This window comes from Stegostoma tigrinum, chromosome 37, assembly GCF_030684315.1.
Source record: "Stegostoma tigrinum isolate sSteTig4 chromosome 37, sSteTig4.hap1, whole genome shotgun sequence".
NCBI classification, from domain to species: Eukaryota; Metazoa; Chordata; class Chondrichthyes; order Orectolobiformes; family Stegostomatidae; genus Stegostoma; species Stegostoma tigrinum.
In genome coordinates, this window is record NC_081390.1 from 3,401,545 (window position 1) to 3,418,183 (window position 16,639).

The 16,639-nt window shown below is 42.3% G+C and overlaps 1 protein-coding gene across 1 annotated transcript in view; it reads right to left on the reverse strand.

Annotated features, from left to right (window-relative positions):
• The window catches only part of LOC125467494 (paired box protein Pax-2-like), a 228,891-nt gene extending 220,323 nt beyond the window's left edge, over positions 1–8,568 (reverse strand). Inside the window, exon 1 of the mRNA XM_059640241.1 lies at positions 8,435–8,568. Within this exon, the coding sequence (XP_059496224.1) occupies positions 8,435–8,459 (25 nt within the window). The 5' untranslated portion in view covers positions 8,460–8,568. The remainder of the gene's footprint in view (positions 1–8,434) is intronic.
• Between the last annotated feature and the right edge of the window lie 8,071 nt (positions 8,569–16,639).

Sequence of the window (16,639 nt, forward strand, 5' to 3'; positions counted from 1 at the left end):
GTAAAAGGTTGTAGGTGAGTTCAAAGTTGGAAATATTCACAGTTCCTTGAGCTCAGCGCTCACTCTCCCGGGACACAATAGAAACCTTATTTTTGTAAATATATCACATATATAAAGTATAACTCCCTGAAACACTGGCCAACATGACTTTTTTGATTTCTTTCTGGCCATAAATTTGCAAGTGACTGTGAATGGAATCTCCGTTTGATCTTTTCTCAATCAGATTATTCGATACAAATATGGGTATAAAGGCTACTCGCTGTTAAGTTGTATTAATTTCGCTATTTACTACTGCAGTCCTTCTTGGAATGGAGTCAACAGTCTGATTTCTCGGTGACAAATCATTTAATCTGTCATCAAGCCGCTTGTTTTCAAACGATTTTCTGTCATCGTGCGCTGCATATTGTAATTGAAATCTTTCCTTCGTGTATTGTCTCCCTCGCCACCCCCTCCTCACTCCAGACCCCCAGCTCCATTTCTGTAGTTGAAGTAATTTTAGTTTGCAAACAATTCCCGCTTTCACTGTTCAGCTTGAGAAGTGCCGGCGGTGACCCTGCACAATATCTATCCAAGCACAGTCCAGGTCCAAAACTAAAATTCGTGTATTGCTAAGGAACGCTTTCAACTCAGCTCAACCCACATAATTCAGGCTTATACTTTAATACTTGCTTAAATAGTGCAGGCGCTATTAGCTGCTGATCAATGATAATAAAATGCAATTAATATAAAACAGTATAATACGGGATTAACTGTGGGCACGGAGGGACAGTTAGGGAGCATTTCTGTAGCTAGGAACATTTCTGGATCTTTATTTCTTTTTCTCGCTGGGATGGATTCCAGGAGACAGAGTCAAATTTTGATGTTTTACCCTTCCCAACTAAATGTGAGGATGGCACTGGCATCCCGTTCGAGAGATCATTCGAGAAGATCCCGCGGAAATTCATTTGACCGAGCGCAGGAGTTTGTTCAAGGCTCTAATTTTAGTGGGACTGGGGCACAGGGAATGGTCACTGCGCTTCAGGAAGGGCTTGAAACTCGGAATTGCAACCCGGGGACAAGCATTTACAACTCAAAACGATGAAGGCGGAAAATAGCGCAATGGGGCGAGATCCTGTGTCACTTTTGCTGCAATTATTGCCCAACCCCATTGCTAACAAACTCTTTTGGTGCGTCCAGTTTAGCAGTTGTAAGAATTTTCAAGTTGACCTTATAATAGTCACTGGAAAGTATGGTGCTTTCAAACTCCCGGGCTGGGTTTTTTTTATTAAAATAATGTTTTGCATCACCCGCGAGAGAAAAGTGACACTTTTTTCTCCGCGGGACGGTTCCGACAACAAACATTTGATCAGTCCTTGTATTTATTTTTACAATACCCTTTGAGACTGTAGCAACGCACGGTGCTGGATTTATTTAGTCGTGAACAGGGGCACCAACGCATCTTGGAGTATTAATCGGTGTATGATAGGCGGCAATGAAGTGATTTCAAACAGTGGCTTTGTTCTGTTAAACTACACTGCAAGCTGACTTAGGTGTTAGGGCAGTCCGTTAGTCGGTATTTTAAGAAATAAGTAAACGACATGACCAAAGGCGGACAGGAAATCGACTCTATTATCTGAGGCGCAACTTGCAAAACTTTGGATACCAGTCTGACAAGAGGGTGGGAGAGACTTGGAAGGGATTTGGGGGAGTGATGGTTGGGTGACCCCGCTGTACAGCCATTCATTAACCTATTTCACAGGAAGCCTCTCTCGCTTTATTTGCACTTCAAAGAAATGTGCCGTCTCGCCCAACGGAAATTAAAGAAAAATAAACTTTTTTTGTGTGGGGGGGGGGGTAGTGTGGAGAAGAGGAGGAGGGAGGGTGAGGACAAGGAGTGTGTAGCGGAGAGAGGACATTCTGTGGAGATTCTGGAAACCAGCCCCTGCCCGGTTGCAGTCAATCCGCATTTCATTTGATACACTATGCGAGAGAGGCAAATCCCTTGATGCTATGTTGTATCCAGACTGTTCTTGTCCGTTCACTTGTTTAACTCTATAATCGTGTTAGGTGTAAATAAACTGGCTCGATTTGACGCCTTTCGGTGTTTACACGTGGGATTACCCGTGACGGTGTGTTTGCCTTTGATGTGAAGCGTTTAAAAGTTAAATATAAAAGTGGACAGTACGGGAGGATAATGAATTGGAAATTACTCGGGCTGCAGTTGGATGTTCACGATATACATGTGTGTTTGCTCAAACAATGGTTTCCACTTGAAGTTCTCCGTGAAAAAAAGCAAATGACCAATCTTTCATTTTAGGTGAATGATTTTGAGCTTGTCACAATTTATTTCCTCAAACACACAAGCACCGTTCCTTTCTGAAACATCTTGCCAATGCATTTAGCAGGTAACTGTAGTGTGATGTTGGGACCTGGTGGGTGGTATTGCAAACGTTATACTGTTAAGAGATAATACTGGGTGTTTTGGGGGTATATGTGTTGGGGGGTGTCGGTTCACGGGACAGGGGGAGTGGTGAGACAGTGTCAGTGCCGTGTGGAAGTTGCACACTCCCGATGGATAGGTATGATTTCCCTTACAGAGATGGACAATGAGAAAAGAAAGATGGTATTAACTAAGCTTCATTGAGTATTTACAGATAGATGGACACACGCATCTACACAGTCTTAAGATTGGTTCTATGTGTGCCTGCCGATCCAAAAATGTAGGCACACCCTCGGATTAATGTATATGCAGTCCAACCACAACATATAGGCCCCAGTCAACCCCAAACAAACGGACAAGCAGAATTAGAAGTGCTTTAAGATGTGCTGGCGAGACACTAATGAGCGGATGGTTCCAGTTTGTGCCCTTGACTAGGTTTGGGTTTGCTGGATATGCGCGTTTTAGCAAAGTTGAGGCATTCTGCTCGCAAATGTAGCGGCAATTTCACAGTCCGGAGAACATTTTGCCTAAAGCAACTTAGTTTTTTTCCCTTCTCCTTAATCCCTCTTATTCCCCCCTCCTCACTTGTCTCGAACCCCTCCCCAAGATTATTGCCCTCTTCCTTACAGTGCTGGCTATATCGTTGAAACAGGAAGCAGGGATAAAATGAATGTTATACCCAATCTGGTCACGCTACATCGGTAATAGCCTATTTTCTCTTTTTTTTGCATCTGCCTGCTTTGAATGTTAATAGCGCACGTGCAGAGGTACTTTGGAGCCACCTCACAATTAACACTTTTTTCGTTTCGGAATCGGGAGCAGAAAATGTTACATGTTGTTTTGTATCTGGCCGGCCCGGGCAAAGGATTACATCCCAAATTCACGTTCTATTAATGTGTTAGCTAGGCGTAATATAACTGCAACCTTCAATATGTAATGTCCAGAGAAACTTCGATTTTTGGTTATCATTTGATTCAACACCCATGCCCCCCCAAATTTAAATGACCCTTTCCATTTAAAATATAAACTAAGCTTGTTATAAAGATACGCACAAAAATGAATATTTGCAGAATTGGAGACTCTGTCCACCGAAGGCTTCTGTTATAGTTTCCTATCCATGGTAATAACATCATCAATAAAAGAAAACCCAATAGGATAGATGTTATTCTGAAGTATGATCTCCTTTCAATCACCTCAACAACAGCAACCCTACCCTCAATATGTTGGCAATGTGTTTCATCCTGGGCTTGTTCATTCTGTGGATGCACCATGCTATACGGTTAGCCAGGCATGCGGATCTTACCTGCAAAACGCCGGTGCTAAAGACACCTGTAGCAAGACTATGCTGCAACACACACACATACATATAGAAACAACATTAGACAGACATACAAACATCTAAAAAAAAATGATTGACATACATGTATTGACATGTAAGCACACAAATGACGCACATATGCAGATTAATATGCAGACATTTCCACTCACATTTATAAATACACAAACAATATTGAAACACAGACATGTATATGTACACAGCCACAAATTTTACACAGGCATATATTAATACACGATGAATATTGACACAAATCTAGAAGTAAACCTAGAATCGACACACTTGCGCAAGTACATAAACACAAATACACAGACACGAGCAAATATTAGTAAGTACATATACACAGTTAAACATACTTCATCATAATGAGAAACTCATTTGCGGCACGTATACACAAATATGGATCGACATATACCTATGTACATATGTATATCAACACACATGTGCACACTGGTAAATTGATAGACCAGGAAATTGGGCTCAAAGTAAATATATCGACCTTCCTCATGCACATGTATGTTCTAAATATACATAACCACTCACTGATTAAGAAAGCCGTGTATTCCACGCAGAAATCAGGCGGATCCCAGGCTCTCCATCTCCACAACACATGTTTGCAAATAGAGTGAGAGAGAGAGATGCCCGGGGATGTGTAAGGACTTAAAACGCGCACCTGTGAGTCTGTGAATTTGCTGATTTAGCGCGGACAGTTTTCCTGGGTGTGTGTCGAGCGGAGGGGAATAAATCAGGGGAAAAAAATAAGATGAAAAACGGGGAGAGAATTGAAAAGAATCTTGCCCCTAATAAAATTTAAAAGTCAACGCAATAGCATGAATTACATGTAATGCGCCGAAGAAATCAGAGGTAGCAGAATACTAAACCAGGAACGGAAACCCGGGTAGGAAGAGGATGAGGTATTGAAATTATCAAGAAGCCGCAAAGAAGGATAAAATATATTTTTTTGTCTGAGTCTGGCTGGATTATATTTAAGATGGTAGTGCATATGTATAGGATTTGTATAACGCGCCACAGACTGACCTCACTGTTTTTCAACAAAGTGGTAATCTGAGCAGTTTCTGGAGGCAATGGCTGTGTTTGAAACTCTTTGCATTATAATGTTTCTCCTCTCTCGATCAGAGAGTCCTCTTTTGGATAGTTGCTGTTTAGTGGGGAAATGTAATTTGGGAATAGTGGAGATTAGACAACAACCCCCACCTTGACTAACATCTCCCCCCCCACCACACACACACACACACACACACACACACACACACACACACGCGCGCGCACAAAATTGACCCCCTAATTAAAAGCCGCCTGAGCGAGTGACAGAAATCCATTCGTCTTTAGCATCAGCTGCTGCTGGTTGACTGCGACCAAGCGTCTCCAGTCGGAGACGGGACTGGATGGAGCGCCCACTCCTCTTCCAACCACCCTCAGCCCCCACCCCTCAAAATCTGTGCGCTGGGGTTTTCCACCTTCTCCACCCCACTTCCCCAACACCCACGCCTCCCTTCACCCCTCCTCCAACAACACCACCCTCCCCACTTCCCCCCTTCCCTTCCAGCCAGGTGCTGGTCAGTCACTGAAAACTCAGAATGCATCTGCCTTTAGCTCCGTTCAGCTCCCTGTGTCGGAGGCAACTTTAACGATCGATGTATGGGTCTTACACTGCCATAGGACCCGGTGCCAGTGGGTGTGAGTTTTAGCACATAACCTCTTAACCATCTTGCTGACTTTTCTTATATTAAAAAAAGAACATTTGCATTGTGTGTAATTCGATATCTTGACGCGGCGATAATCCATTAAACGGGATAAAGTGAACGGTTTCTGAGATGGTGTTTACTTAACCCGAGAATTGAACAGTCAGGTAAACCATGGGAGATTATAAATTGATAATTTGGGAGTGAAATTTCATAATCGGATACATTTGTATGGTTGCACCTTGGATGGCTGGTTGAATTTGATAGTAAGGATTGGGATGGTATTACGAAAGTTTTATACATTGGAGAGAGAGGCGGGGGGGGGAGTAAAATGCAGGTCTACCGCCTTCATTGCTTTACCTTGGTGTAAAAAAAGGTATTTCAGACGCCAGGAGATCAGCCTAGTAGGACAAACACAATTTCTATTTGCAACTTGCCAATCAATCTGTCCTATCGATAGATCAATTAGTCTGTCAATTAATATATCATATGAGAAGTCGAACTTGCGAATTCGTCATTTATTTTTGATTTTCTAGGCGAAGCCAGCAATCAAACGAGAAGCAGTTGTTGAGAATATTTCTAAACACACTCGTTAGCGTTTAACCAGAGCAATTGTTGCCACGGTGTCCTTAGACTAAAAGGGTCGCGCCCATGATCACCCTGCCTGGGTGCCAGAACCTGAGAAAGAGTATTTGCCTTTGGAGTTGAAATATTAGTTCCCCAACAATGGACACCGTTGTCTTACAGAGTGTCCTGCATACGCTAAGGTACTATTTCTCAGCTTTGCTGTTTGAGGCCGTGGCTTACACACACACAGAGCAGCCAGAAATAAAGATTCGGAGTTACTCATCATTGAAAATAATTGCTACACAGCTGTGACTTCGTATTTATGTAAAATTAATTAGCGTCACGTAACATCAACTCGCCCAGGCTTGCTTCGCTGCAACGCAGCATTTGTTTTAAACGTTGCAATATATGTTTAAAAGTAGAAGCATGCGCCTTCCAAAATAAAACAGAGGACTTGAGGAAAAGTTTGTCGATTATGGCCCACACCACTGCCAGAGAGGCAATTGACAACTGGGGATTCTCGCCTCAATTTGGATGAAATTTTAAGAATTTAATTTAAAATCTCGCCCTGCATTTTAAATACGACCGCTCAAAATGCTTAACTTGCGCAGTGTCTGCAATATTACATGGTTGCTAAAAATGCCCCAAACCAATTTGTGCGTTATGTTATAATGTTCGGGTTGAGTCCAGGATCCTGCCCTGTGCTGATGACCACATACACATTTGCAAATGTAACGGGGTACCGATGCATTCACTTTTTTTGAGAAAAAGAACCCTTCCCTCGTGTGCAGGGACTCTCCGGGAGGTAGGGGGCGGAGGGTGGTTGCAGTTTGTAGGAAAGTGAAGTTTGCATTTGCAGGAGTCCTCCCCGTAGCCGTTAAGTGGCCTCTCTTTCCGGGAGAATAGCCGTGGTAAGGCAAGCGCAACGGAAGGGAAACGGATTGCCTGCAGAGTATCGATCGAGACATCCTTTGGCCGAAAGACAGAAATCTCATTCACAAAAATTCTATCTTCGCGGCTGGCACTCTCTTACTGAAAGGAGATTGGGGAGATCTTTATTGTGAAAGAAACAATTTTTGCTCCTTCATCTCTGGATTTTTTTTTGTTTTAATCCAAATCGCGCAGGTTAAGTCGCCGCAATCTAATTGGAAGTAAATAGACGGTGCTGTTAATATTAATCCTGGGGGTCTCGGAATTGGCGACAGTACAGATTGCATATTCATAACGGGTGTAGAACGAAGCCAGATGGACAATCAATTTAATTGTACACTCGACATGATCGGAGATTGATTTTTCACTTGTTCTGTTTTAATTTTGTCATAATTAATTAGATCATTACAGCGGTTTTGTATTGGGCTCTTAATTTGACTTTAAGAAGGATCCGCCATTGACCATCCAATTGTTGGTGCAATTTCTACGGCTACAATATTATACTGTCCCCTTTCCTGATTCTTTCAAAGCCCGGAAAGGGAAGTCGGATTGTCAGACAGCGTATGTGTTTTTCAAGCTAAACTTGACCGAGGAAGAAATTACAACATGTTTGAGGCGTTTTATTTTTGCCTCCGGTTTCTTCTGAATTAATAAATCGAAGGCAGGCCGTGGGAGTGCTCCGCGAGTCAGTTACAATCTCATACAATGCTGCAAACGTCTATTAACAAATGATCAGGGAATGCCAGCGACAGTTTAACATGAGGCGCATTCAAAGCCTCAGAATATATATATACATATATGTATATATAAGACAAATATTTGGGAGATGCGGCGAAATAATTCACGTGATGTACTTAAAGTAATAGCTTAAGACGCAGCCAAATTGACATGAGAATAATTATGCGAAATCTAAAATAGCTAGGCAATGCTGGCCAGACGTTAATAAAACCCGCAGCAGAACCGTGATAACGTTCAGTGTTATTGCAAGAGTGGGAACTGGTTTATACTGCACACTTTAAGAGACTTACCAACACAGTCTGCAGTGACTCAGAAACAGACCTGTCAAGTATCTAACCTTTGAAGTTGAGGGGAAAGATATTGTTTCAAAATTAAGCCCGACACCATTTCAGGCAACATAGCTACACCCTAAAGGTGTGATGAGCTGGTCAACGCAGGACTGGGAGGAAGGGGGTGGTGAAGGGCCTGACACTCCTGTTCCGTCTGTGTGAAGTGAAAACAATGTTCCCGAGGGGAGGTCCAGTGCCCGACTGATCAACCCCCATCCTCCTTCACCCCTCACTGCACCAAGTCCTCAGCTCCTTAGGAAAAAAATAGGGGGTTAAAGCTGACGGCATTAACCCCAGTTTATTACATGCTGAAATAGATAGAGTCAAAAAACAGAGAAGCAATCTCACTTCTTTATGACCCCCCTCCCTCCCCAGATCAGATAATCAGTTTTGACAACATGGCTCATCCTACCTGCTCGCCCTGTCCTCTGAGCCATTGTTTTAACAATCTGATTCCACAGAATATTGCCGGCTTCCCGAACTTTCTCGCTGGTTTCTCCTCTTCCTCGCCCCTCACGGTCGTGTTCCCTGCTTCCTTAGCTGTAGTCGTATCGCTGGCGTTATAACCCCTCTCCGCCCCACCCAAACATTGGGTGTCTGTCCTTTTTTTTCTTTCTCTCTGCACCCCCCCCCCCCCCAGCCACCACCACCTTATTCTCTCGTCGTGCCTGCAACTAACTGAAGTTACACAGTGATGGAAGCAAACCTGAAACTCCGTGTAGATTCGGTTAAACAAAAACAAGAGGGGGAGAGATTAATGAACGTTAAAAGCGAAATCAGAAAGGAATTTCCTTAATTGCAGGGTGAGGCCGATGACCAAAAGCAGAAACGGAATTGGAAATGTCTCTCACTTTCGGTCGGGACAGGTGAAGGGAAGGGGAAAGGTGGGTTTAAGACACTGATTATTCTGAGATTTGTATTTTAGAAGTGCGCCTGTTTTAAACAACTTCCTGAAAGTTGGAGATGGAGCTCTGTGTGTGTGTGTGTGTGTGTGTGTGTGTGTGTGTGTGAGATAAGGGGGGGGGGGGGGAGCGTCATTGGTAGTCGGTATATGGCATGGGTTAAGGGAGGTTTTGCGGAGAACAAAACGCAACCTCCCCCCGCAATGTGGGAGCGGACAGAGGCGCAGTTAGTTTGACCAGATGAAGAGACTGATTGGTTGCTTTCTGCGGTCAAACTGTATTTGAAATGAGAGAGAGCGGCTGGTCGTATCTTGTAGTGACACACACACTCTGTACAGTGAACTAGAACCGCAGCAAAACGCTGCAGGTCCCGAATGGTTAACCCCATAATCAATGTATTAATAAACGGAAGCAGGGAAAACATGCTTATTTAAATATGAACGCAAAAAAGTCATTTATTTTCGAAGGAAAGAGAATAACAAACAAAAGTGAATTAATTGTTTGGGATCATTCCTGAGGTTTGACACTTGGGTCAGTATTAGAGTTAATACTGGAATTGGTGCTGAAATTGGACATGGGAGGGGGCGGGTTTGCATGTGGTATGAGAGTTCGTCGTCCCGTTGAGATGAGGGCTGGAGTCAGGTTTGCGGTTTGGATAAAGATAAAGGCCGCGGTTAGAGTTGGAATCGGTTTACAGTTTGTCAAGGTAGAATTAGAGTTAAGGTTGGACTTAACATTAAGTTTAGGGCTTCAGCTTGGTTTGTGACTGTTTTGCAGGTAGTTTGGGAAGTTTAGGGTTAGCGTTAAGATTCGGGTCAAACTTGGGGCTCGAGTCTCTTTGCACTTAGGGGAAAATAATAGTGTGAAGTTTGGGGATAGGATTAAGGTTAGGATTGCGGTTAGTACTACATTTGGTTTGCAGTTAGGGTAGAATTAGGGTTAAAATTTGAGATTAGGGTTGGGTATGGAATTGGATTGACTTGCACTTGGCTACGATAGATTAAAGCTAAAGTTGGGGTTAGTTTTAGGTTAGGGTTACGGCTAGAATTGGGGTTGATTTACAGTTAGATAGGGTGGGCGTAGGGTTATATATTGGGCTGGATTAAGGCCAGGGCCAGTGCAGGACTAGAGTTAACGTTGGAGACAGGATTGGGGTTTGTTTGCAGGTTGGGTAGAATTTTAAGGTTCGGGTTAGGTTCGGGTTTTGATTGGTTGCAGCTAGTCATGCCGGAACAGAGCTAAAGCTGCGTTTAGAGATGGAGTTAGGGTCACAGTTAAAGTTGAGGTTGATTTAGTTCAAGGTTTAATGTTGGGGATAGCATTCGAACAGTTGTTGTTCATAAAATAGAGGAGGACCATATTCGAGCGGTTTCTCTGTTGGATTGGGTCAGAGCTGGAGGTTGGAGTCCGGACTGGTGTGACTGTTGAAGACTAGGTAGGTGCTCCAGTTAGGGTTGGCCTTGGTTCCGCTACTGCATTGAAGAGGCCAGTGGGTGGGTCCAGCAAACTTTCAATCTCCAATCAACATCACCTTCTTGCATTTTGAGCAAAGTTGAGTTGGGCCTGTCGAGGCGCTTCACTTACGGCTCCTCTCTGATCACCCACCCAGGGTACCCTGTGTCACAACCCTCCCCGAGAAAAGAAAGGTATCACCCACTTTACCTTCCCATTCGATTCCCATGTGCCACTAGGTGTAAACGCAAATCGAATTTTAACCCGTGAACGGTTAAAGTCCAGAACTGACCCTCCCTTTCCCAGACCAAGTGATTCACACAAGCCAAAAGGGTGTTCAAACAGCGAATGAACCGCGCATTTAATTGATGCAAATGAGACAGAGGCGATGCAATTAGAGCTGGTTGACAAAAGGACAACAATAGACAAAACAGAAATAATACAGAAACAGAAATTTAGAAATAATTCTAAATAATTTCGGAAATGTCAGCTATGATTTCCTGATAGTACTCAACTGAACAAAAAAAGGGGCTAGTTTCTTGGCGTGACAAGCATGCCAAGTTCGGGCGCAGATTATGTTCCGTTTTCACCGTTCAGCCGCGTTCGATGTTGGCTCAGCCAGTAGATTCATTGATGTGTGCGTTTGGCCGGTTTCTATATTTCTGTGCGTATAGTCTCCCCAGCAGAAAGGCTGCACAAGCGGTGAACGAAACTGCCATCTAACAACTGAGACACTAATGCCTTGTGCAGCTATAAGCAGGAAAATGAACAAACGTGCGGGTCAAAGTAACCAGATAGGCACCGTCAACAAACCGTCCCAAATGGACTTTTCACGCATTCTTGAGAAATCGGATTTTGTTTTTCTCTCTCAGGTAGCAGAACCAGATAACAAAGATAATATATAGAAAGTGACACAGAATATAAACGCTAAGTTTTTAAAAAATCGCCATCAGTGGTTTTAGGTCGCCTGATATATTTCCCCTGTTTAAGAACACTCGTTTTACTGATGTACTAGTTACAATAATCGCATAGGACGGACCTTATTATTGTCTGAAGACGAGATCTGTGATAGACCAAACTTTGTGTAAACATAGGCATGAATTCAAAAGTAGCGCCGTCCTAAAGTAACAAGAGAACTTTATTGAAAGTTGCTTAAGTGGTCTCTCTAACTACTTGATTAACGTTGAAATGATGAACTATGAAAATGTAGATTTGTCACAGACCCCGCCGTTTATAATACAGGGCTGGAGTGAGATAGTTTAGTTTCCAGGGAGTTCAGGATAGCCGTGTGCCGTGAGCAGATATTCCAATGGAAAAGATGTTCGAATTGCTACTTTTCGAGCATCACATTGGAAAGTTCGGCAGAATAAACAGAGCTGAAGGTAGGGAATATAACTCTGAGTGATAAATGCAAAATTGCCACCTCGTATTCATTTAATACACCTTAAAATTATTTGGTAGAAAATTAAATGAAATCCAGTATCTGAAAGTGGGAAGCCAGATGTGTAATTGATACGTGAGTCTACAGGTCCCAGATTTCTAAATATCATTACATCCCATCCCGCCTTCTGGCCTCTGCGCGATTGTGCCTGTGTGTTTGTAAATCAGGTAGAGTTTTAGAAGGGATATTAATCGGGAAATGTCTCTCCCCCACCACCCAAGAGCCCTTGACTGTTTGCCTGAACGCAGTAGATGGTGGACACACTGATGGTGAAGCAAGGCCCGCAGGTAGCAGCAAATTATTAACGAAATCGTCGCATCTAATCTGCAATTTGAACAGGGATTACTGGCACGCGGGAAAACTGATTTCAGAAACATTTGCAAACTGATTTAATTCAACTGCGTAGAATTTCAGGAAAAAAAGGACGGGATAAATGCCAAGTCGAATCAATTTTGCCTGCTGAAATGGCGATTATATACCGACAGTAATGTACCGAAAACGGCTATGCAGGAACTGTTAGTGTGGTTTGTATTTGAAATAGTAGTTTGCTCAGCATTAAATTCTGCGCGGATTAGATTACGAAGAACATGTAGGCATCATTCTTAGCATTGAAAATGGAATAAAATAATCTTGAAATTCAATGCATTAACAAGTTCCATGTTACTTAATCGTTTAATCATTTCTAGCACATATTTTCTCGATGTGATGTTTTGGAACAATCTTTGTTCCAGCTTGTGTTTTATTTAAATTGTGCATGTGCAAAGAAAGGCATGTAAAGCAGTTTGATATCTGAAGTGATGCTGGAAATTGCTACATGTTATTTAGCCTGTAGCCAGAAGGGGCAGCATGACAAAGTAAAGGGAGAGCAGGAATCACGTTTGAAGTTACTGTAAATCTGTGTAATGCTGTCTGCTTCAGTTCCAGGTCCCCGCGCACTCCCACCCCCAACCCACCCCCCGGATAGCACAGCGCTGTGAGCGGCTGCGCCCGCCCCGTTATCTTGACCAGCACAAACGGCGGGAGAAACGGTTCAGGTCCCGTCTCCATGACACCCGTAACCCGATTCCCCTCAGAAATGACTGTGGACTTTGAAGCTTAACTTTTCTCTCTCTCTCTCTCTGTTGTGAGAGTGACGCGTTCCCGGAGTTTTCCAGTTCATTAACTCGGCGCTTGCACTGCACCAAGCTAACTTAGTTCTGCACGGCTTCACCTGGCCTCTTATAAGGTGGCACTGCAGGGCACTTAGAAAGCGACAAACACATACAAAGGCCCCAGGACTGGGACACCTGCTAATGTTGGTCAGCTTAGTAAAGGGAGAGACTTGAGAGAGGAGAGGGAATAGTCAACAATATATGACAGAAGGTGTAGAACACATTTGTACAGTGTGTTGCGTCCGTGTGTGCACAGGTCCAGTCCAACGCATTTCCCCATCTCTTCATCTCACTGCTTTATTCCCTGCCAGTTACTCTCTCTGTCTCTCTATTTGCCCTCAGCTTTTCACCGAGGATCTCTTCACAGCGTAAAGCGTTCCAATTTAGTAGAGAGTTACTGATTTAAGATCACTGACACGGGGAGAGAATCCCATCTCGACGTGGCACCTTCGTTCTCTCGTGCGTGCTTGCCAGTCGCACGGGTGGTTAGCTGAGATTTGTAAGCTACACATCGGGATAGTTTTAGGAAGAGACAAGGAACAAAAAGTCAGTACCGTAGCACTGCCATTTAATACGCACCCATCTCATACCCGTTTCTCAGAAGGCAGCGCACCGCCTGGGAAAAAAAACTTCCCCTTTTTAGCAGGGAAAGTCGTGGAAGTTAGAAAAAAGATGTTGAAGAATGAAATAAAGACACTTTTGAGTTCACGAGAAATAAATTAATTGGACGCGCGATTTTTCTTTACCTGTTTAAAACAAGAAAGACATCAAATTGGGGTTATAATCAATATTGAACCGTTAGAATGATCCCAAATGCTGTCGCAATTTGTTATTCAGGCAGCAATGTCCCTTCCACTTAATATGTAAGATATATGGGCAAAACAGCCTTGTCCTGGCTTAATTGATTACACTGCACCTTCCAAATTTGATTTGCTTACAGTTGTGTTAACGACGAAATGAGACCATTAATGATGTATTTCATTGCTTGATTCCAGTCAGTTGTTAACAGTTCTGTATCACTACTACAGACTGAACAAGGGTAACAACATGCACCTACACTCAGGCATGCAAAGTGTGTACATTCGCGACTTATACAGATTGTAGGTTTGAGTGAATAACCTCTCTGGCGCAAACATATTCGAGTCTACCTTCAAACATTTTGTGTCTGACTTGGCGTGTCTGAACCTGGCCTATATCATTTGAGCGCACCGTTCAAACTCAGAGAGTTCAAGGAGCATCACAGAGCTACATTTAACCGCTAATCTTTTACAACACTATTCACGTCGTGGGACAGCCCCGCTGGACTCGGTTAAGTGAATGAAACCCACGGGGACAGAAATAAAAGTGTGACCGTTGATATTGACACGGAGAGAGATGTGTGGTCTACATCAAATGTTTGAAATGACTTAAGGCGGTGGAAATTATTCATTTCTTTTATAAACAAAATCCTTGGTTTTTGTACTAACCCAATGCTGTTTATGAACCTCCAACATTGTTCAAGGATCATCAACACTATCCCTGCCCCTTACTCGGGGATCAGAAAGCGACAGAGGTAGAGAAGTGACCGGCTTTTCGATACATTTCTCGCTGATGAACCCGCGTCTACTTTTGATTCACCTTAGCCTACGGAGATTGATCGCTACAGCGGTTAAAGCGTCAGATGTCAACACTTGAACTCATTTAAAGGAATCTTGAAAATTAAGTAGTTTTATTGCCCAGTGTCCACGTGATACCAACAGATTAAAAAACAAAATTCTTTTGTCACCCTGTTACAAAGTTCCAATACGCCACTCAGTCACATTTCACGGGTTGTTTTAATGCTTTATAGGGAGGATGAAATAAAATAATGAGAAATCTCATAACCGTGACAGAGAGGTCCATAAGAATTCCAAGTGAAGTGTCATTTGCAAATAGCTTCTATTTTGTTACCAAAAACTCTCTATTGGCGAACAATAATGTTGTTTCACAAGTTTAGACTGAAATATGCAAACAGCTCCAAAAGATCAATGCTGCAAATAAATTTTACCAGAATGAAGTTTCTGCTGTTCCAAATTATTTTTTTTTGTAAATAATTCCTCCTTTAAAAAAATGCTCTTAACTCCTATACAACGAAATGCTTCTTCGTTCAAAGTTCTTTTCCGAGATTCGTTAGTGATAGCAACTTTTTGGTGACTTTTCAAGCGGTTTCTTTTACATTTCACACGTTTAGCAGCAAACACCGTGCTGATATCGAAGGGGTGGTTTGGCCATCTTGTCATAATCGTTTAAACTTAAATGAGAATTAAAGCTTTCGCTTATTTAATTCAATAATCTCTCTCTCACTGTATGTGCGTGTGTGTTTGTTTGTGGACTTCACGGCAGATCTCTGCTGCTCGCTAATTACATTGTCCTGCTTAGGTCATTGATTTCGTGTTACCGTACTGAAATTCTGCCTGACATGAAATATTAGCAGCAAAAACGCCACTCAGCTATTTAAGCATGCAACACATTGTAGATTACTGCAGTTTTTATGGTCCAGAACCGAAGATGTCACACATGTAGCCTGTGTTACAGGAGAAAACGGCTCAGTCAAGCAGCTCTGTGCCAGTTCTGGTTAAATGAATATGCACAGCGGTACAGTTACAAGGAAAAATGAGATAAGTGCTGTTTACATCAAACCTGTATGAGTTTCAAACCCAAAATCGATAATAATATTAATTATTACTTCTATTAGTAATAACCATTGGGGCATTTTATTTCAAATATACTATAATAATGTGTTTGACATGCATGTGTAGAAGATTATATATTAGATTCGATAAAACAAATATTTAAATAGAAATATTATAGAGTTTAATACAGGCAAATAAAAACCTGTATAAATATTTGCTAAAAAGGAGTTTGTATTCATGTGCCATTCAGACAGTTTTAGATAATTTATTTCAAACTTTGATAAATCGGTTAGAACAACAATTAAACCGATTTAACAGTCATCTATCTACAAGGCACATGCATTTATCACAATAGTCATCGTTCAAAAAAAACAAGGATCACTTCAAATTATTTATAAATTTGCCTTATTAATCATAGTTTGCAAAGGATGGCGTAAATAGTCATGAAATCTGTGTATCTTTGAAAACTCATCAATGATTTATATTCAGTGGAATCTGTTGAACATCTCACTAAATGCCGAGGTTCTTGTGGCTCTGAATGCTTGTAGTTTAAAGTGTCGTGAACTACATTTTCTTGCATTTTATGCCCCATGTATTTTCTTATAGAAAATCAGAGATTCAGATTAACTTCAGATTTTTCAACCGAATAGCACCAGAGAACTCCGCTCACCGTGTGAAAAGAAATAGTCCAAAGTAGTCCCAAGCGTGCTGGTGAAATATATGGCCGCAATAAGCTTCTTTTATGTAGAATTTCATTGCGTTCGTTTTATTACTATGAGATTACTTATGTTTTATAAGTTATTGGGACTGTTAATGTTCCTTCATGTAGGTTTTACAGCCCCTCTTTGAATTTTTGTATTCTTCCGCTTCGTTAATTTCAATGGGTTGCCTCGGCCTCAACCCCCTTTTCTGAACAGATTGTGGAATCTGTCGTGAAACGTCCATCATTACCCGCTGTATATTGAGAGTGGTATTTAGATTCTCCACGCGGACTGTAGGCCATTTTATTTCACCTGAACC